Raw genomic sequence first — 23,217 nt, 5'->3', positions numbered from 1 at the left:
TGGATGTTGAAAACAGCAGCAAACTTTACAAGCATCACTTCCTCTACTGGGTTCTTCCTGCACCAACTCTTCTATCACTCCCACTTCCTCTGCTCCAGTGAGTCTGTGATCGAGTTGTAGCGATGCTTGCTTCCTGTCACATGTCTCTCTGTTTCTCTGGCTATACTCAGGTCCCCCCACTGCCACCAACCCCAAACACCCCCCTTCTTATGCTATCTCTTCCTATCCTCTCCTCCCACGCTTCCCACATGCTCGCTTGTGTTTTCACTGGTGGCAGCTAATCTGTCACCACGCAACCTGAGACCCTGTCAAAGCCACCGGTGGGAAACGTTGGACCCCAGGCTGCTGTTTGGTGCCAACGCATGTGTACTTGTACTTTGGTGCCAACTCTCTGTATGACTTTGCCTTTGGATGCCAAGCCATTTTGTTGTGCCTGTCACAATTAATTCAGGCATTATTAGGTTAAAAACCTACAAAGGATTTGGGTTGGCGGCTTTCTTTGCTCCATTCAGTTAAATAGTTGTTCTCAGACTTTGTTTTCATTGGGATTAAACACGGTGGAACATTGTATTTTATTTTGTTCAGTGGCATTGGAAAGTTATTTTTGTTGCCTTTCGACAGAGCCAGGATATCTGTTTTCTCTTGTTTCATGCAGGTTAACTGCAGTAACAATGGGTCCCTTTTCCTGCTGCTTGGACAGCCAGAAAAACAAAATACTTTGGCAGTCGGGTCTATACATAGACGTGTATCCCGAAACACACATCCAGTTTGTTTGAGTATTGATCTGATTGTGAATTCTACCTCTCTGACATTGCATTTGTAGTTTTTGTTAAGCTTGGAGCGCATAGTAATCACATTTTGCCTCCTGCCATCTTTAATTAGTTAGCTGAACAGTTTGCGGATAATGCAGATCGTCCTTAGGGACAGTTGCCCAAATCTTGAATGACACTATGAAAAGGAGAGAGAGGGAGGGTAATTTTAGGTGTTGCTTTTTCTTCTTCTTTTTTTCTTCTTTTTTTTTTTGAACACTGGGTCAAAGCCAAGCTCGCTCAAAGACTCTCACATTCGACACTTTCCCCCTCTACTTAGAAATAGTTAGAAATCTGAGGTTAGTATTGAGACAAAACATCAAATCATCCAATTTGATGTCATCCAACAATTATCCAATCACATGACAGCGACAGTGCATTTAGGCATGTAGGCATAGACCTGCCAAAGTTCAAACCGAGCATCAGAATGGAAAAAGAAGGTGATTTGTGACGTGGTGCTGTGCTGGTCAGGGCGGTCTGAGTATTTCAGAAACTGCTGATGTACTGGGATTTTCCCACACAACCATCTCTAGGTTTACATATAGTGGTCAGGGACGAACTGACAGGAAGGCAGTAGTAACTCGTTACAGCCAAGGTAAACATAAGAACGTCTCTGAAAGCACAAATGAGAAACCTTGAAGCAGAATGTCTACAGCAGCAGCAGATGACAGTGTGTGCAAGAAACTGAGGCTACAGCAGCAGGGGACTACATCGAGTGCCACTCCTGTCAGCTAAGAACAGGAAACTGCAATTGCATTGGCTCACAAAAATGAAAAAATAGAAGATTGGAAAAATGTTGCTTTATCTCACATTCGGTTGGTAGGATCAGAATTTGGTGTAAATAACACAGAAGCATGAATCCATTTTGCCTTGTATCAACAGTTCAGGCTAGTGATGGTGGTGTAATGGTGTGGGTGACATTTTCTTGGCACACTTTAAACCCCTCAGTACCAACTGAATTACCACAGCCTACCTGAGTATTTTTGGTGACCATGTTCATTAGTTTAAGAGCACAGTGTACCTGTCTTCTGATAGCTTCTTTAAGAAGGATAGCACACCATGCCACAAAACTCAGATGATCTCAAATTGGTTTCTTCAGCATGGCAATGCATTCACTGTACTCAGATGGCCCCCAGAGCCACCAGCTCTTAATCCAATAGAACACCTTGAGGATGTGTTGGAAGGGGAGAGTCAAATCATGGATGTGCAGCTGACATATCTGTGCTGCGCCGTGTTATTATTTCAAAATGGAACGGAAGGTTTCCAGTACCTTGTTAAATTTGTGTGATTAATAATTAACTGTGCGTAAAGAAAATCACATAGTTCCCACTGTAGACACATATTTTGCAGCTTGCACTTGTTGAATGGAGCACTTATCTTACAATTCGACTGCCTAAAACTGTTGCTGGACTGAAACAGATGAAGTCTGGTATGTTGGTGAATAATTTGAAAATGTGTTCCAGGTATTGTTGTGATTGGGCTTTCGCTGAAAATGTTTAATGCACTAATGCAGTCTATCAGCACATGGTATCATCTATTTGGTCCTGCTGCAGACCTATTTTTAGGCATCTGCAGCAGCAGAGAGGATGCTGAGGTTGTTGTCATAGCACTTAACTAATATGGTCGTGTTGGTCTCTCTCTCTCTCTTTATATTGTAATTTCTCATTTATGTAAGGAGATATAGTGGAACCTTACACATACCATATAGAGAATAGAGAATGGTCACCTGTCAACGGAGCTAGTTAGGAGAACACTTAGCATCCTGTGAACGTAAGCAATTCACTATTTAGTTTCGAGGCGCTTTGCAGAGAGTAAGAGGCTCCTAATGAGACCAAAGGGGTGATGCATTTGCAGCCTTGTTCGCAAACCTTTTTTGTTTTAAATTACGCTCTGTGATATACTCAGTAGGGCATCAGTGGAATGAACTGTTGCCTTGGTGTCGGTGAGCAGAAAATCTATTATCTGTGCTGGAGTTTTTGATATGTGGAGTGGGGCTACAGATGTTGATGCATAATATCCACATTTATCCTGGGCATCATTTATCTGCATCAGCAGGAAATATGTCCTGGAGAGTGTGCTATATGAGCGATTACATTACCTCACTGTACATCAATAGATTGCTCAAGATAATGAAATGCATGTGCGATTTGTACATTATCATGCACATTCATATATTTGTCTACGGCAGGATGCAGCCGTTAGTGTACAGTTTGTCATCGGATTTCAGTTTCTAGGCCAGGGACTCAACCTGCAGAGTATATCATAATAACGTTTCACACACAACCTTTCAAAACCCTTAGCCATAAAAGCCTGGTGTAAAGGCTTTAATGAGAAATCTTTTTCAAAGCAGACATTGCTTTGTGCATAATTCACATCCTATGCCATATCTCAGCAAGGAATAGAGAATGGGTCAATTGTAGCAGACCCATGAGAAATAAGGACTGAGACAGAACAGCTCAGCAGCTGTTTTACAATCTCATGGGTGTTTATCTGATATGCTTATTGCCAGCAATAACGCCAGAACGCCATCAGTCACTGCAAGTAACATAAGATATGGAATATAGAGTTGTTGTTTTTTAATTCCTGATGCTGCTTCAGCACTAGGCGTGCAGCAGTTTAAGCGGGTATTGTCATTAACGTTGCAGATCCATTCAGTTTAATGTCTTCCTTTCTAAAATGTGTATGTACACTAGTGTATACAATAAAATTGCTAAGTGTAGAATTTATGCATTTCAAAACTATTGTGTTTTATTTGGTTAAATATAGATTCTTAGTAAAGATTCTTAAAATGTATTTATATTTTATAATAACTAGACTAGAGTCTCATTTTTTATTGGTTAAAACACAAGTTGTTGTTGTTAACAATAAAACAAACTACATGCAGGCAAATAACCTGATTCATTTCAATACTCATTTTAAGATGTGTTTTCCTTGTAGTAAAATTATTCAGTTTATTGAAAATCATTTTCTTGTTATTAAAAGTAAGCTTTGCATGTCTGTGTGTGTGTGTGTGTGTGTGTGTGTGTGCTGTTTGTTTTCAGAAGCATGTACTGCAGTCTCTCTTCTGAATTGGGAATAGCAGAAATTAATCACTGACACGTCTTAATGGTATTGCAAATAAGAAGCTGAGTTTGTGAGATAAGCAGTTTTTATGCGCATGTTGTTACTGTTTAGAGAATAATCCAAAACTGCCTTGTTTTTTTTTCTTTTTTTTAAGTAAGTGAACACAGAAACATGTATGAGGAACATACTCAGTCATAATGCTGCAGGTGTCTGTCCATTAGTGTGACAGTGTGCATCTCAGAGTTGTGCCATGTTACAGCAGGCTTAGTTTAAGTTACCAGAGGGCTCCTTAAAAGATGAAGTTGACACATGTAGATTGATAGAAACGAGTCTTTGCTGGCCACCTTGTTAGGTAAAACACTTAGCAACTTAATGTTAATGTCGTAGTTGTCGGTGTCAGGTGGGCTGGTCTGAGTATTTCAGAAACTGCTGATGTACTGGGAAAATATCCAGTTAGTAGCAGTTCACTGGGGAAAAAAATATGTTGTTGCAATGCTACAGTAACTCAACTAATTGGTATAATCAACCAACCAAAGTATGCAGAAGAGCATCTTTGAATCCACAACATAAGGAGCCTTGAAGCAGATGGACATTCGTAGCAGAAGACCACAGTGGGCGCAGGAAAGTGAGATTATGCTACATACGAAAGATTGGAAGGATATTGCCTGATCTGATGAGTCTTGATTTCTGCTTTGACATTCGGATGGTAGAATCAGAACTTGGAATAAACAGGATGGAAGCATGGATCCATCCTGCCTGATATCAAGTTTATTGGTATATTACTGCTGTCCATGTCTGTCCCTTTATGACCACTGTATGTCCGTGTTCTGATGGTTGCTTCCAGTAGTCAGAAAGCTCAAATCAGCTGTTTTCTTGAACACGACTCTGAGTTCAATGTATTGTTGCTGTCCAATAAAGCACCTTTTTGATGTGGTGAAACAGGAAGTTCACATCAATGACGTGCAGCTGAAAAATCTACAGCAACTTTGTGACGCTATCAAATCAATACCGGCCAAAATCGCTGAGGAATGTTTCCAGCACCTTATTGAATCTGTGTCACAAAGGATTAGGGCAGGTCTGAAGGCAGAAGAGGGTCTAATCCAGTACTATCACAGTGTACCTAACACAGTGTTCAGTGAGTGGATAGCTTTTAAATTTAGTTTGACTCTCCGAGCTCTTTGGGGAGTTTAATTCTCAAACATTTCATGCTGGCGAGCCTTTTTAAATACTGATCAAATTTAGAAAACTTAATTTAATGAAATAATGAATGGAAGTAAAATATTTATGTTTACAGTTGGGCTGAATGAATTTTTGTGTAATGCTGAACAGTCTGCCCTGTTTATCTTAGCACTGTGTTCCCAAATCTCTGCAATTAATTTAGCCTCTTTAATGTGACAGTTTCGTATAAATACCGAAGATGATGGCCAAGGACTTAATAAACAGTGCTTAATCTTTTAAGCTTATTACTACTTTACATTTATTTTTTAGTGATATAAGATCAGTGATATTTTTTTAATCCTTTTACCGTCCTTGCTTGTTTTTTTTTTTGTAGCAACAGCTACTTTTATGGCGTCTGTGCCCTGTGGTCAGTGAGTGATGAATCGTGGTGCATTAAATATATTTAAAACGCAGGCATGCTCCAGACTGCTCTCACTTCCTGTACTCTAGGTATCAGTGAACCACTGAAACTCAGAAAAGGAGCTGTGATTAAGTTAAAAGCACTTCATTGTTTTACCACCCGTAGCCCATACAATAATTGCCGTCTCCTGCTCAATACCCAGCAACCATGACGCCTTATGTTACCCTGCATCAGCGTCAGTGACAGACCGTTCACCCCGATCCTTATGTTAAACTGATACATCCGTGCCAAGTGAAAGTTACCAACTCCACCATGTTTGCAGGGTAATGGGCTGGAGAATGAAAGATTGCATGCTATTATCTTATTGGAGAATCAGTATAGGATCTGTGGAAGTGTAAAGAGTGGGTTTAATGACGTGAGACGTTTTTTAAGAGGAGGGGAAGAATGCCTCATGCAGTCTGGGACTGGAGAGATGATGGTCTGGGACATGTGTAGTCAGTGGACCACGTTATAATAAAGTAGTTGCCTAATGCACCACACGTGCCCCTTGCAGCTTATAGTTTAAAGTTTTCTTCCTCTCAACTTTTAGATTTAAGAAAGGAGGAAAAGTGCCAGATGTGATGGATGAATGTGATTGCGGGAGAGCAGGAGCTGATGATGATATGCACCAGTTATTTCTTCTTCTTTTTTTTACGAAAGAAATGGCTGAAGAAGACAGAAATCAAAGGGAGGGGAAAAATGAAAGACATCTTTAATGTCTTTTCTGCTCAGCTCTTAATTGCAAATTTCCCCTGAAGGCAAAAAAAAGTATGGCTGAACAATGAGGCTGCCCAGGGGAACCACCATAGATTAATTGGACAGATAGGAACCCTCTGACATTAACATTTATGCATTTGTTTACTCTTTTTCAATGAATAATAATAGGCCACCTCCCTTGAAGATCCCTACTCTCTCATTAGTTCCAGTTTGTAGTTTGTTATGGATGGGAATATTGAAGCAGTAAACGAAGAGTTCATCGCCGTTCTGGGCAGGAATACAAAAAGTATTTCCAGAGAGAGTTCAGAACATTTTATTTTCACAACTTTTAATGGAGATTGCGAGCTTCTGTACATGTACATCCATTATCTATATTATTAGCTTCACTATCCAGAGGGAGTGTTGAAGAAGGCTTTTTGGTGTTTTGTTGGGACAAATGCTAAAGACACAATTTACAATATGAGATTTTGAGTCATCAGTTATCAGATATTCAGCCATTTTTTATTTACATTTTTTGATGTTATTTAGGGGTTTTTTCTACTATCCCTCATCTATTTGAATGATAATGCTCACATAAAGTTTTGTAAGATATATTCGACACATTTCTGCTTTCACTGTTTTACTCCCTGCTCTCTTTTCTTGTAGAAAATGGCACACACTAACTATAGAAAGCTGAAGTAAGTACACCAGCTCTTTTCCAACCAACCTACTGGTCTTTTTTGGACATGGAGAAGTCTGTGTCTCTTGAGGTGTCCTTTAGGTGGTGCTTCAGTAGTATGGGTCCATTGTTATGGAGCTCTTCAGTGAAAAATATCTTGGCATTGTTGGCAATAAGTCAGAGCCTTTCCCACTGAGTGTACCACTCCAGGGTTTCCTTTCTTCACCGTTTCTTTTCACATCCTTTATGGACAGAATTTTCTAGGTGTAGCCAAGAGGCGGAGGGTGTCTGTGGTCTCAGCATCTTGTATTTCCTTTTCCAGATGATGTAGTTTTGTCGGCTTCATTGACAGATGGTCTCCAGCTTGTATTCTGGGTTCTCAGTTAGAAAAGGGTGGAGAGTTCTCTCTGGGTTGGGAGTGACTTGCTGCGCTAAGTAGAAGAGTTTGGGTATTTTGGGATGTGCACTAATGTAGATGCTGTACAAGTCCATCCAGTGGTCAATCTACATTTCTACACTCAACTATTGCCACAGAGTGTGAGTAGTGACTTAAACTAGGGCAACTGAACTTGCTCAGGAGGGTGTCTGGGATTTCTCTTAGAGATAGAGAGAGAAACAAAGTCATTCAGGAGGAGCTTAGATTAGAGCTGCCATTCCTCAACACTGAAAGGAGCCAATTGGGGGGATATGACTAGCATACGTTCTGGATGAGGTGTTTCAGGCAACTGGGGTATGATCCCAGTATAGACCCATGATACGCCGGAGAGATTATATTGCTCTGCTGGCAAGAGCGGGAGGTCTGAGCATTTCTGCCTAGACTGATACCCCCTGAATCATAGACCTGGATAAGCAGGAAAAATAAAAGCAGAATGAAAAATAGTAGAATGAAAATAACATTATAAAGTTATTACTTTTTTTTCTCCTAAATGCACAAAACACTTCAAATCCTCTGGTCACAAGGATGTTAAGATTGGATTTTTAACATGTAATCTCTATATGCTCTTCCACTGAAAGCATATTTTGCTAACATCTTAAGATATAAAGTGTTTATGGCTCGCTGCTCATTGGTGGCGCAGATCTTGCCTCCAAGCATTTTGAGTTTGTGCCATCATCATCTCGTGCCCAGAAATGATCTGTACTCCTTTGTTAGGGTTATAAAGAATTCATGAGCTCCTTTAGCCGCACATTTCCTAAGCAGTCTAATGTTTAGCTGCGTGAACTCGGAGCATTAATTACCACAAACAGCCTCAGTGGCGCGATATGTAGAGAAGATGCAAACACCAGAGGCTAATTTTGCGCAAGATGGACAGGTCGGGCCTGCACTTTAGCAGCAAACCATAGCCAGAGAGAAGTTAGAGGACTGCCCTGAAATTGTGCACAGGGCTCACTCTTGCTGTGCTGTAGATGAGCACGTTTTCCCTCACACTGATTTGAAAATGTATTCCCCCTTTAATGGGAGCAGGGAGAGTATGACATCATGCTCTTTGTACAGTTATGAGGAAAAATATGTTTAGTGTGGGAATTGTTTTTTGGTGTTAAAAATTCCAAACGTGTGGGCCAGCAGCAGTGAAACAGTTCATTCTTTAACAGCCCTGCTGTGCCTCACCGCTGTTAGCTGTGGTGCTTGGCGATATGTTCACAAGCGAGGAAAAATAATAACAGTGATATAGCTTCAGCAGAAATTGCAATGTTTCCCACCCAAACTGAAGTGTGCTTTCATTAGAAATATCAAAAGGTTTGGGGTTTGACACCGTAGCCGTTTTAATCCTTGTTTTGCACCTGCAGCCTTTCATTTTTATCCAAATTCTGTTATCATTTCATAAGACTCTGTAGCAGTAAAAAAAAAAAAAAATGCAATGCCAAGGAAAAAAAAAAGAAAAAAGCAATGGGTGGTTAAAAAGAAGAAATATCCGGAAGCGTGAAAGATAAGGTTACCCTTCATCAGGCTATAAAAGAAAATAAAACCCTTTAGAGTTGAAAAGGACATGCTGGGTTTCAGAGGGAGAAGCTTATTCAGAATGAAGAAAGTGACTCCATTATCACTGAGTGCTTAAAAACCTCACCTGCTGCACAGTAATACGATCACCTTTCACTCATGCTTTAAAGTGATCAGGAGAGGGAGGCAATCCAGTATGGATATCTGCATGAATTTGTGTGAACAGAGACATTTTGTTTAAAGAGCTTCTCCATTTCCCATCAGTCACCAACCCCCCCAGACTTCTCTTATTCCCCAAGGGAACAGATAAGACAGCTTTACCATTATTTCCTCTTATTCGTGTCTGATATTCCTCATTTATGCAGCCTACAATCCTCGTTTTCTTAGGTAACAACTCAAACAGTCGGGAAAGAAACTGTATGGCCATTGAAGTGTCATGTTCAGGAAAAAGTTTCTTAGAGTTTATTATGAGATATTTCTGTTTTTTACCTGTGATTTCTGTTATTTTTAGAGCATGTGAGAGCGAGAGTGGCAACCTTTACTAACTGTGCCCCTGCCATGATTCATCACTCTCCTCTGCTTTCAAGCACAGGGAATAATGTTTTTCCCTCTGCGGTTTACTTTACTGATGTGATGACTTCAGTTGCCTTAGGCGCCACTTTGAGCACACAATGCCATGAAGCCTGAGGTGAGGGACACAGACAGACAGACAGACAGACAGGGCTGTCTGAACGAAAGCTGAACCATCTTGGCGACGGAGAAGGATGAAAGAGTATTCAGATATGAAAAATCAACTTTGCTTGTAAGTTGTGGACACGGCCACTCAGAGATTTAATCATTTGTATGTGCAGGGGCACTTTATTTTAGGAAAAAGTGTCATCATGCGGACCTCTGAGGACCTCGCTGCAGGATTTTTTAAATAGTCAAGCAGCTGCTCCCTCTGTGACTTCTTCCTAAGCAAAGAGAGATCTTGACTCATTAAGGAGCTATCTTTGCTTTGGTCAGTCAATATTTAAATAGGCCTGCCCCATCAGCCAGCATGTTTGATATTCATCCCGTGCCTGCTGGAGCATATATAATGGAAAATCTTAGTCTGCTCATCCATGAATGTGACTCTTTAGTTTCGCTTATGGTGGTGCTGTAAGTGTCATTATGAGACCCAATCCTTTGCCCGGCTGGTAAGAGTCTCAACGTATGCTGGTTGGATCTTTTTAGTTTAATAACTTTAAGAAATATAAGGTGGTTTGTCATGAAAGTCTGTATGGATATTGATCCATATAAATGACCTCTTGGCATCAAAATATCCTAACAGCTGCTGTTGAATTGGCACAAAGTTTGGCACAGGTATTTATTTTTCCCTGGTGATGAATCCTTATAAATTAGATTAGATTGGGGTGACTCGGACTCAGGATTTAGAGTCTCTGTCTGTTTGATTTAGTCATCTGCTAATCGGAAGGTTGGTGGTTCAATCCCTGGCTCTTCCGAGGAAAGGACAAGATACTGAACCCCATCAGGGTGTGAGTGTGTGAATGTTAGGTTAGGGAAAAGCACTTTTATGAATGTGTGTGTGAATGGATGAATGAGGCATGAAGTAAGAAAGCGCTAGAAATACACTATATAAGTACCAGTTCATTAGATTAGCTTCCATTGTGATCTGCAATTAGAGAAGAAAATATTCGACCTACAGTAGCAGCACCTGTAAAGTTAGCAAACATTATCACAATAACACTGGAAACACACAAACTACGATTATTACACAGCTCTAAAATGCTGCACAAATGTTGCCCACACATTATCTTAGGTCATTTTTATTTCAGTGCGAAATGTTTCAACAGCTATTACATGACTCGCATCAATTTCTGAACAGACCGTCCTCATCCCCAAAGTTGAATATGTAATAAGTTTGGCATTTTTCCGAATTTTTATCAGCCGCTATCATCAGATGTCATTTTAAATTTCTCCATACCCCCCAACGTTAATGATATCCTCACCCACCTCAGCTGTGTAGCTGCCTAACATTTTGAACCGACACCTTAAATTCCACTGAGACAACAAAGATGAAAGTAATGCAGAAATGGACACGATGACTCTTTTATGAAGCCAGTAAAGAAGATTAAAAGAAGGCTTTTCTTTAATTATGTAGTTCAGGGAATTTTTTTGTTTGTTTGCTTCCCTCACTCCTCCCACCCTCACCACTGTCTCTCCCTAGTTTTCTCTGGTTTTGCTGGCTTGTACACTCCGGTGCACTCACAGCCACAGCCAAGCCTTAGCTGAAGGCAACTGAGCTGTATGTAAATCAATTTGGAACGCAGCCGTATGTGGAAATAGAATTAGACTTGTCAGCCACACCTCTTTAGTTCCTCTCTCGTCTTCATCTGCCTCTGCTTCTGTAGTAGTCTGCTCTTTTTGGAGTTTAGCATATGCTACCATAAGTAGCAGCTATAGGAAGGCTTAGGGGTTAGGCTTGTGGGGGAGAGGGGATTAAAAGAAATCACTGAAGTTAGCACTCTTCAAAGGAAGTAGAGAGGCTGCAAGAGGAGCCACATTGCTCTCAAATGGTTCCATGCTCAAGGGGATTTGTGTAATGGTGAATTATTACATGAGACACAGTCACATGTATGTAAATGAGTTTCTGCACTTGCACAGAACGTCGTACTGGCTGGATCAAGAGAGAAAGATGTTATTATAAACATCGATCTGTGTAAACACCGAGTGATGCATTTAGTTTCAGCTTCATCGATCACACCGTTGTAGCGACTCTTTGTCTGTTTGATTTGATTTGTTCTTTTTAAATAAAACTCATCAAAATACTTGCTCAATTCAGAGACAACAATAGTTCTGTCTCCTGTAATTTCAGATATGGCAGAAAATAACATCTGCCAGTTTGTTTTATGCCTCTAAAATGAAGAAAGGTCCTCTGTGGTCTGCCGTAATGAGTTTTTATGCTGTCCCTGTCTGTATTGTCCCTGCATTGTGCTAGTCCTATCTCTGCCAGCCTCAGTTGTTGTGTATGATATAGCGTAGCGTTCCACTTATGCAAGCAGATGGAATGGAAACGCAAATGTGCTGTATGTTCATCAGAGACGTCGCGGGACGTCAGATTTCGAAGGCCAGATCGGCTATTTCAGCAACACAATGAGCGCTCTTGCAAACATATGTGGGAGTCTTGATTTAGATTTACTGGAAGGTCCTTTCCAAATAGTGAATCATGCTCCTAATTATATTTAAACATCACACGCATGAGCAGCACTCTAGCCTCAAAAGGAGGCTGTGGAAAGCTATTCATCTGGCTTTTTAGAGACAATCAATAATTCATGCAGTTATTTCAGAAAAGTTAAATTAAATCTAAGGAGGCGCATGTAAGATGGGAGATTATTCTTTAAGACAAATATTATTTTCTGCCTCCCAGGGGTTCTGTTAAACAGCCCGTCATTTATCACACTTAACCTGGGCGGCCATTAGTGAGCTGTTAATTAGATACTACACTGTGTCTAATGAATCGCAACACACAGTTAGGACCACAGAATCTGTGGTTATTGACTTAAACAATTACAGGAATGAAAATGAAAAAGAAAATGTGTTTTTCTTTGTGGAGGTGTAATATAGTGGTGTAGACACAGAGTCATCCCGCAGAGCATAAAACATCCTGCAACTTATTCATCAGTAACAGCTACGGAACAAATTATCGGTCCTCACAGTATGCCGTCATTTTTCTCATGTGGAATGAGGACAAGTAAAAGATGTATTTATTTTCCCCATGATTCAAAAATGTTAACACTTTGTCTTTTGCAGCATAATCATGGAAAATTGATTGACGACGGAGGCGGGCCGTTGGCGCCAGTAAAAATTGCTTAATTATATGGAAGTGTACACTTTCTTCCTTAGGTAGCTGTGTTTTAGTTACAAACATGAGCATTCTGCGTACTGGGTCAGATACACGACACAACGTTAGAGCGCTGCGACAGTGAGAAACAGAAGCATGAAACAGTCTTCAGCAGTGCAAGATAACCAGTGAGGAAATTCTCTGCAAACGCACAGTAAACATTCATGGCCTCATAAACTCTGTGTACTCTTGCCAACAAGTTGATTACAGGGAGATTCCATCATGTAAATCCTGCAGCTTTTCCGCAGCGTGTCTCAGTTCCGGCGGCCACACTGCCCCTAAGCTGGCTTTCCCAACATGTCCCAAAAAAAATACAGCACGAGAGCATTTGCTTGGAATTACCGCTCACGTGACACAAATCCCATCTTTACGGCAAACTGAGCCGTTTCGTTTCCTATAATTGTGCTGTGGCTGTTTCCGAGCGCCACTGTTAAATGTTCACTATTAAGATACATATTTTGGGCTTTTCCGAGAAGCATGCAGCATCCTCTGATGTGTCATCAAATTTTTATGAGACGTACCGGGCTCTTCAAAGTGATTACTGGCCGCTCGGCTTATCAGATTTGGTTTAGAGCTTGCTAATGGCGTGATAAGGCACATTAAAGCGATAATAAGTATTTAATGAAGTTTAAATGTGGTCAGGCTCGGGGCACAGAGGATTGATCTTCCTATAAACGGGTGATAAAATAATTAACTGTAAATATCCAGATAAGACATTAAATGGACCTGAAGAATGGAAGAAAAAAACACACTGTTAATGCCTCACCGTTGCCACTCGTCTCATCTAATTCTGGTTTGTGGTACATGCGATTTGCGTGAGCTGGCACAGCACTGTGGGGTATGTGTGTGATCTAGTTTTTAAGTCTCCTCTGTTACTTTTTTGCCATATAATCACCTTTAGGATAATACACGTCAGACTTGCAAGACGTATTGTTGGTTTTCTGGGTATCTCCACCTCCCTCTCTTCTTCTAATGCACTCTAACACACACACACATCCTGAGATCATCCTGCCTGATGTCAATCTGAGTATACAGCTGCAAAAAATGGGTGTTCTTGCTGCTCCTTTGCCAATGCTCAGGGTGGGTCTCTCCATGTCCATCTGTTCATGGCCTGTAGAGGAAAGCACACCCACTCTCTCTCTCTCACACACACACACACACACACAAGTGACACACAGTTGAAAAGATATGCACAGACACACACACTCACGCATGCTGAGAAATTACATCAGCATTTGGTTCAACTTGTTCATGCTGAATGCCAGGGGATTCAAGGACACTTATGAATCACGTAATAAATTTACAGAAAATCAAGCCTCTCCCCGCCTCGGACTGCTAAGTGTTTCATCCACATCATCCCCCAAATCCTTACAAGCAATCTACATATAAAGTCAACTGAGGGTCAAGTCCTCTCGGTTGTCTGAAAACAAAGTCTTCTTTTTTCTAATCGATGAGTAAATAAATGGGTTTTTTATGCTCTTGTCATGTTCTCTTCTTAGGGGTCTTTTTGCCAGCCATTACACCGAGACACATTACCGGGAGGATGGAAGTGCAGTCACCGGTGCTCACAACTTCACGGTAGGGCAGCGTTGGAGTGCTTTTGACATTTATGGTCAAGTTGATGTTCAGCGATGCTGCACAGTCACGTTGTAAAAAGTGACCCTTTAAAAACTCACAAAGACAGACGAGTTTTCTCTTCTTGCAGAGAATCAGCTTTACTCATTTAAAATCAAATCTAGGACAGAAATAAGAGTTTTGTTGTCGTTTTTTTTTTTTGTTTTTTTTAATTGCTTCCATGTGGTCGAGTTTGTATTTGAAAGCCTCCCACTGTTGGTGAACACACTCTATCCCGTGGCCTACTTGATGATAAGCTGTGTTTCATGCTGGTAGTTTTTCAGCCAACATTGCCATCAGGATTTTATTATGGAATCCCCTTTTAGCAGATGGTTTATTCTTGACTGCTTGTTTTATGCTGTGTTCATGCTAGCTGTGCGAGGCGAAGTGCTCGCTAGTCTTTGGAAACGGAGAAAGTACTTCTCGAGGCTTTTTAGTGTGACACATGGATGGTTGAAATCAGTTTATGTGGCTCAGGGAAAAAAATAGCACAACTGATCCTTTATAAAAAAGCTGTTTTATTTTGTTTTTAACATAGTTCACAGCCTCTTGCCCTTTTTGCTGCCTAGTTGGATTGTGGACACTGGGGACACTTTTTAGCCAGTTTCCCCACAGTTTAAATTTTTATCATTTAATCCTTCATTGGTGGATGTAAGAAGAATTCTAACAGACTGGAGACCTTCAGTACCTGCTGAACAAGTGTTAACCATGATTCAGTGGCAATGAATGTGCTGTACTGAACCTGCATTTCTATATATTTTTCATATGCAAATGATTTAAAAACATTTGCTACTCTTCTAGCATGCAAGCCCACACCTATAAAACAAACCTGACCTGACCTCTAATTTAGGATGTAAATTGACTCCTTAAGCAGCTTAGCAGTGGGTCATTATTTCATGCTGCTTAACAAAACATTATTCAGTTCTTGTCTGTCTTTGGTTAGAATACCTAACTCAGTTTGGAACAATGCAGTGCATGTCAGCTAACAACTTTAAGGAAATGAATAACTTAGATACCAAGAGGTTGACTGTGATTTACAGTCATGAGAAAAAGAAAGTTTTCACAGGGATTTATGAGGCAGTGTGAATAAATAAGTACACCCATGATTCAAAGGCTTGTAGAACCAGCAATAACTCTTCTTTACAGTCTTGCTTCAGTTCATTGAGGTTCGTGGGTATTGGTTTATGCACAGCACACTTAAGGTCCTGCCCCAGCATTTCAGGTCCGGTTGAGGTCTGCAAATTGACCATTGCAACACATTGATTCTTTTCTTTTTCAGCCATTCTGTAGTAGCTTTGCTGCACTGCTTGGGATCACTGCCCTGTTGCATGACCCACTTTCAAAGCTTTAGCTGTCAGACGAATGGCCTCACGTTTGACTCTAGAACACTTTGGTATACAGAGGAATTCATGCTAAACTCAGTGACTGCAAGGCGCACAGGTCGTGTGGCTGGAAAGAAAAAGCTCAAATCATCACCCATCCACCGCTGTTTGCCAGCTGCTATGGGGTGTTTGTGTTGATATGCCGTGTTTGGTTTTCACAAACACCGTAAGAAAACATCTCCACTTTGGTTTCAAATGTCCAAAGCATGTTATTCCATGTTTCTAACCTCTTAATGCCCAGCGTATTATATTTAATGCATCATTTTTTAGATATCTGCATCATCAGTGTCATTGTTTTCCCCAAAAAACTAAATAAATGACATAATACAGTTTTAAGGAATAAGTTGCCAAAAAAATCCTGGATATATGAAATATGATACAAATTAAAGCTTAAAGTGAAAACATTGTTTTTCATATGACCGTATTATCTGTTCTGTATTTTCATTTGAGTATTTAGTCACTCAACATTTAGCTGCTGTAAAAACGTCAGAGACACAGAGACAGTCACTAACTGTACCTGATGTTATCCTTTGTAAAAGGTGAACCTAGCTAGGTCAAACACAGCCTGAGCACAGAGCCTTTTATAGTTGTTCTATTTTTATCCTTAATCTAATGATTCTCAAATCCATTACCAGTTCATTACCTTGTAGTGAACTTATTAAATGGGAGTTTCTTCACTTCATCTTTTTGTAAAAATCCCACCCCAGATTTCTTCCTACTGGAGTTCAGTACAGGGAATGAGAAATGGTCAGTGTAGTGGGGAATGACAGTTGATTTAAAAGGGCTGGAGTGCTACTAGACAGTAAATGGAGGTCTGTATTCCCTCTTAATGAGAGTCATTTTCTCTGTTCCCCTTGTGGTCAGACAACAGCGTTTTCACTGTTTCTGAGGAGCCTTAAATGTCCCCATTTCCTTCCACTAGAGCAGTCTGATGGATTAACAAAAGGCGAACAATTACCATGTTACTGTCACCTCCCATGCGTGCCAATTTTTTCTGCTTTCTCTTCAACTTTATAAGTTGCATTAATTTTAAATGGCCTGTTTTTTATAGAAAGGGAGTGTAGACAGATTTCTTCAGAGCATGCTAATTTAAATGAACATGAGTTGGGACAGCATCAGCATAGTCCCAGTGTCTTTTGTACTGTATTGCTCTTTTGAAGTCAGGTAAGAGCTTCAGTACAGCGATAGGAATGTGACAAGCTGCTTTCTTCTTCTGCTTTTTTTTAGTATGACACATTTTATATCACACTTTGTTTCTTTAAAAGTGTTTCTTATTGCTAACATGTAAAGGTTTTGGCGGGGGTTTTTTGTTCACATTAAAAAAACCTCTCTTTTAGAATCACTGCTACTACCACGGGGAAGTGCAGGCGCATCCCAGCTCAGACGTTACCCTCAGTGCCTGCTCAGGCCTTCGGTAAGAATCTCAGGCATCATTTTGCATTCAAGCAGCATCACTACACTGCCCTTTAAGTGCTATTTGCCACTCCAATGTTTATATTTACTTAAGTCGCTCAGCACAGCAGCCCATCTCTCTTAAGCCCTTAAGCGTGCTGTCAGTGAGTTGGTGTGACTCGTAGGAATTGGTGAAATGTCACACCTCATTGTCTTTACTCACGGTGGGATCCAGTAAATGTCTGGACTCATTTGGGCACTAATTATAATCTTGCTGTTGCTACAAAATGAACCACAATCCAAAGTTGTATTTAAACTGAAGTATTAAGCATGCACATTTTTCTGCTTAATCCAACAGCAAGGAAGCATTTTGGGAATAGAAAATGTTAAGTTTCCCCATAAGGACCACTTAGATTTGTTTGGGTTATTAATGTGTGGTATATATTTCTGATCTGACATCAAAAGATGTGAGTCTTTAAAAAAATGTAGTCTTTTTCTCAAACAAAAGAACATCTGGTTTTAGTAAAAGTGGGATTGCAGGAAAAGAGCCGGCCCAGTTATGTATTCCATTAGAGAGAGCCCATTTAATCAAACTCTGCATTTGAGAGACTGGTCATGCTTTGAGGTTTTGTTTTCCGACTTATCCTGTTGTCTCCGCAGAGGCTTCATCGCACTTGAAAACAAGACATTTATCATCGAGCCTGTGTCTGGCGATGACATCGGAGTTCACTTCATTTACCGAGTGGAAGAGCTCAGGCTGACCCCCGGAACATGCGGCCACAGCTTCAACTCGTCCTCAGTTGAAAACCACATTGAAAGCCCCTTCAAGTCCTTCCACACAAGGGTGAGATTATTACTGGGTTTTTCTTTTTTATCACAGTGTCACTGGATAAAGCGGCTAAGTGCTACATTATTGGTTTGCAGTTTTTCACCATTAAGCGAGTCGGAAGGTTAGGCCTATCATTGAACTGATCAAAGATAAATGGGCGTTTGACCAAGATGAGTATATTGGCAAGCATTCTTGTCTGGATGAGTTCCCTCAGGGTGTTGCCTTGGGTTTGACACTCATTTTATCAGCATTGAGAGCACGGAGTCAAGGGCTCACGCAGAAGGTTTGGCCAGTGCTTTGCATTGAGCAGGTGCAGCATCCATCTGCCCCTATTTACAAGCATTAAGAACTCTGTCTGACTTAGGAAGTGAAACTTGCCTATATACAGTACTTAATTAGATAGATTATCTCATCTTTGTTTTTTTTAAAGGAAATATATCAGCTGGGACAAAGCCTGATTTGCAGTGTTTTAGCCTGCATGCTAAAACCAGATAGCAGGATAGATACCAGGTTATATCTTTATATTTAGTGAACAGACGTTTAAGTGTTATCTTCTCATCTATCTCTTGGCAAGAATGTAAATACCTTTTTTTAGCTGTTGCAGTTTTTAAAGGTTCATCTTAAGTCTTTTAAGTAGAAGCGGTAAGAAATGACAGAAATGGTGTCTTGATCTTCTACGCATTTCCTAATAACTGTCAAACTTTTCCCATCTTTGTTTTTATCACAGCATAAAAGGCATGCTCAGAAGACAACCAAATATGTCGAGCTGATCATTGTTGCAGACAACAGAGAGGTAATGCACCTACTTGCCTCTCTTCGCAAATGCAGTTTTTGACCAGCAGAGACGACACACTGAAAGCCCACAATCCTTTTGTGGTATAAGCATGAGCTGTAGTAACTATGGAATAGATCCCACTGGAGCTGCAGAGAGGGATGAGTGTGCAACAAGCAGTGTGGTCTCTTTTCTGACAGGAAGTTCTTTTTTCAATTTCCCAGCAGAGCAGACAGGAAACGGGGAAAAACCATGTGGATAGTGAATAGTCTCCCATAAGCACTGAAGAGCTATTTGTGGGGCTTCCTCCTGACAGCCCTCTGCTAATGCCACTGACCTGAATGGGAGGAAAGGAAATGAAAGGAAGGATAAGGGATCAAGTATGTTGTTAGGCTTAGATATGCAGTCCAGCATCGGTGCAGTTGGATGCACAGAAGGGTAAAACTGGAAGGTCTGACTTGAGCTGCAATTTGGATCCAAAGCTTTGCAAGCTGTCGTATCTGCCAGCATACCTGCTCCCTGTGGCCATGCCATTCGCCTCTCTAACGCTAGGAGATTTTTCTAGATCCAGATGGTCACAGCTTGACAACCTGCCCAACACGCAGAAAAATGTAGTGCCAGTGAATATTTCAACTCATTCATACAAATCACTGCTTTTCTGTGTCCTTTTAGTGTGGTTTGAGGGGTTTTCTCTATGTTCTGGAAATGACAGTCTCTTATGTCCTCATGAAACACTCACAATTTGCGAGTGTAATTTCTTCCACTGATTACATGCAATTTTGTTTTCAGTTTCAGAAACAAGGAAAGGACTTGGAGAAGGTGAAGCAGAGACTGGTAGAGATAGCCAATTATGTGGACAAGGTAAAACATCCTCCTCCCCTTTGCACAGGAGGGATAAATCACCTTTTTAAAATAGAAATATTTTTGGCAGCAGAGATTAATGGCACGTCTGCGTGATATATTAATTTCCTACTAAAGCAGCTGACTTTAGTCTGCCTCACACCACTGCCTGAGCTGTGTCTCTATAGCTTACACGCTGTGTAGGCAGATAGATTTACTTTAAGGAAATGGCAAAGACATGATCTTATACTGTCAGAAAAATAAGGCAACGTGTGATTGATTAGGCTTGCTAGGATGAAAAGAATCATACATCAATTAATTGAGTGAACAAAGGTAAAACCCCATTAAACAGCCTCACTTATGTAACAGTCTTATGGACATTTGTGTTTTCTCCATGCTTTTCCATTCTTATTAAAATCTTCTGTGCAGTTCTACAGGGCCCTGAACATCCGGGTGGCCCTTGTGGGTCTGGAGGTGTGGAGCGACTCTGATAAATGTCCCATCACCCAAGATCCCTTCACCACCCTGCACGAGTTCTTAGACTGGAGGAAAGTCAAACTGCTTCCCCAGAAACCTCACGACAATGCTCAGCTTATAAGGTGGACATCTAAATTATTAAATGTAATCAGTCCAATATTTGCACCTAGACTGCACGATGTAGCGGTGAGACCACATACATCCACCAGGGCATGGACCCAAACAGAAATCAGGATTGAGATTTTCATCTGAATCCTTTCATATTTTCACATCAAGATTATATTTCCCTGTTTTTACTATTTCCATTTGGTGGTTAAGAAGATATGATAGCCTACCTGGTTATGTTAGGGCATAAATTCCTGGATTGAAAATGTAATGCATTTAATTTGTTAGTAGAATTTAACAGTGCTGCTAACAAAAAGACAGACTGAAACAATTACATATTCTCCTGACAGGTGTGAGATGATTAAACAATTATATTTGGAAAACTAATTGGTAAAATTACCATTTTTTCTTTTTTTACAAAAAGATGAAAATTGAAGTTTTTCACTTATACCATTACTATAAACATGTCTGTGAAGGTTCTCAGTCATCCAGGTCATCGTAGTCAAAGGAGCTTGCAAAGAAAAGCGTCTGGACTTCTTTAAGTTACTTGAAGACGTTTCACCTCTCATCTCACCTCTCAAGCTTCTCGGATGAGAGGTGAAACATCTTCAAGTAACTTAAAGAAGTCCAGACGCTTTTCTTTGCAAGCTCCTTTGACTACTATAAACATGTAATAGCAGTTTTCTCCTCTAAAAGTTCTGTCTCCTACTTCTCTCCTTGGCAGTGGGGTTTACTTCCAGGGCACCACTATTGGCATGGCACCCATTATGAGTATGTGCACTGCTGAGCAGTCTGGAGGTATTGTCATGGTGAGTGTAAAATCTTCCTACTACTCCCAGCATGCCTCCACCCTCCCTTTCCTCTGCGTAGCCTGATTGTATCAGTGTTGACATTGTTCAGATTCAGCAGGCTAACACAATCCAGCCCCGATTTACACAGAAAAGGTGCTCATTGTTTGCTGGAAGGGCACTTGCAGACATGCCTGCCAGGCAAACATCAGCTTGCACATAACAATATGTAAAATGTGTACTCTTAGAAGGATTGCTCTGCAAGCACGCACACTGTTGCTATTTGAAGTCTAACAGTCGTGCAATCAATCTTTTGCGCTGCAACTCAAATGCCTCTTTCAGACCCACGTGTTAAACTGGCTTTCTGTCAAGGTCAGCATTCATCAAACAACAATCCGTCATAAAATTCTTCTAAAGCTGGACAGGTACTGCAAGCTTTGGCGACCTGGTGTTTCGATCACAAATGGAAAGAAATTCAGCGATACCAGTGGCTAAATGTCAGTTCAGCTACTGGAATGAAAGAGAGGACAGTTCTCAATGAGGGAACATGAGTAAAGGTGGGCAGAAGGTTAAACTGATGCTGCTCTTTTATGTGGTAATTACTGGACGTTTTCAGTGTGACTCTCCAGTTTATCAGTGATGTGTGTGGAGCTTCTGTTTGCAATGACAAGCAGGGGTCACTCCTGAATGAGTCCAGTGCAGGCTGAAAGTTCACTTTCTATCTATATAGCACCACAACAGCATTTGCCACAAGGTGCTGTGAATCATTCTGTTAAAGAGAAACACTAACAATCAGGTGATCCGCTATAAGCAACCATTAGGCGATGGTGGGAAGGAAAAACTCCCCTTTAACAGGAAGACACCATCCATCAGAAGGAGACTCGGCGAGGGGCAGCCATCTGCTGTGACTGTTTGTGATGAGATAGAGAAAAAACAAAGGATAGCATAAAGAGACAGGGCAAAATACAAATTATGTGAGAGAAAAGGAAAAACTTAATGGCATTCTCACCTGGGGAATGAAAAGAGTCAAGTGGAGTCAAGTCAATGCTCAGTGTATCATAGGAGGCCTAAGTCTATAGCAGCCCTAACTATACGCTTTATGCTTTATGCTGTCTCCTGAATCCAAACTGGGAGCTGTTTCCAGAGGAGAGGGGCCTGATAGCTACGTTTAAAACCTCCAGGAACAAGCCTGCAGTCTGACAGCAAGGTGCTCTATTGGGGTAATATGGTACTAAGAGGTATTTAAGATTGTTGATTGATTATTGAAGGCCTTGTATATGGGGAGAAGGATTTTAAATTAATTTCCAGAGCTAACAGGGTGCCAATGAAGAGTTGCTAGTAGAATTGGTGGGGCACGGGATTAAATCAAAGGACCTCGACTTTCGAACAGAACCGCATTTACATTTTTATGTGATGAATTGATCTATCTGTGAGTGAATGTCAGCTCTTGCACAGCATACATTTGAATCAAAAATCCATTTTTACCCACGACTGTGTCGCACCCCTGGTGCACTGAATTTCGACACGTAGTAAATTAGCCGCCTGTTAGGCTCCTCTGCCTTTTACAGCACTTGATATCCGCGCCAAATCACAAAGCGGTTATCATCCCAGTGCCATTATGCCTCATCCCAGATGTGTCCCCCATTAATGGAGATGTTTTCCTCTGGCCGTGGCCGTACTGAGGATTCTCCAGATGTTTGGTTTCCCCATCACTTACATACAGCAGATGGTCTGGACCAAGATTAAAGGGCCACGTAAGCAGTTAGGGGACAGTAAGAGGAGATGAACTGTTCTTCAAACCGTACGCTACAATGTATTAATCTTCCTCAGTGCAGCCTCACTTTTTTGTTTTAGCACAATGTTATATTTTTTTTCTTCCTAAGTCTTTTTGTAAATGATTTTTATGTGGTACAGTATTGTCGTCTGAGAGTTATTTTCACACCCATCATAGCATTTCTTGGTTGCAACCATCTCCACAAATTCTCACCATTACAACAGCAGCTCGTAGCAGCTTCAAAGTAATGGCTGTGGCTGTTGACTCTGATATTACACTTTTTTTGTGAGGGAGCACTCAGCTATAAATTACACGTACACACACACACACACAGTGTAGATGCACTAACCCACTGGTAAACATGGAAAGTTTTCCCATCCTTGCTGTGAAAAAGCAGGGTGCAGCTCCCCATGATGCTGATCTTTAATCACAGCAGGAAGTGGTTCATCTTGCCCTTAACATTGACATATGACCTTGTCCTCGAGGGAAGCATGACATTTTCTCATATAAGCTGCATGGCAGAGAACCATGGTAAGATGCGCAGTAGTAAATTGGCAGCC

At 40.9% G+C, this 23,217-nt stretch overlaps 1 protein-coding gene across 2 annotated transcripts in view; it reads left to right on the top strand.

The window, feature by feature from the left end:
* Positions 1-23,217, top strand: part of adam12b (ADAM metallopeptidase domain 12b) — an 88,970-nt gene that overhangs the window by 21,097 nt on the left and 44,656 nt on the right. For both annotated transcript variants that reach the window (XM_035904674.2, XM_006783720.3), the window contains exons 4-10: positions 14,184-14,262; positions 17,018-17,094; positions 17,733-17,916; positions 18,629-18,694; positions 19,463-19,534; positions 19,943-20,112; positions 20,820-20,904. In XM_035904674.2, coding sequence (XP_035760567.2) covers positions 14,184-14,262; positions 17,018-17,094; positions 17,733-17,916; positions 18,629-18,694; positions 19,463-19,534; positions 19,943-20,112; positions 20,820-20,904 — 733 coding nt within the window. The remainder of the gene's footprint in view (positions 1-14,183; positions 14,263-17,017; positions 17,095-17,732; positions 17,917-18,628; positions 18,695-19,462; positions 19,535-19,942; positions 20,113-20,819; positions 20,905-23,217) is intronic.

The sequence above is a fragment of the Neolamprologus brichardi genome, chromosome 13, assembly GCF_056152115.1.
Source record: "Neolamprologus brichardi isolate AB-2024 chromosome 13, ASM5615211v1, whole genome shotgun sequence".
In the NCBI taxonomy this organism is placed as follows: Eukaryota; Metazoa; Chordata; class Actinopteri; order Cichliformes; family Cichlidae; genus Neolamprologus; species Neolamprologus brichardi.
This window is presented reverse-complemented; position numbering and strand designations above follow the sequence as displayed.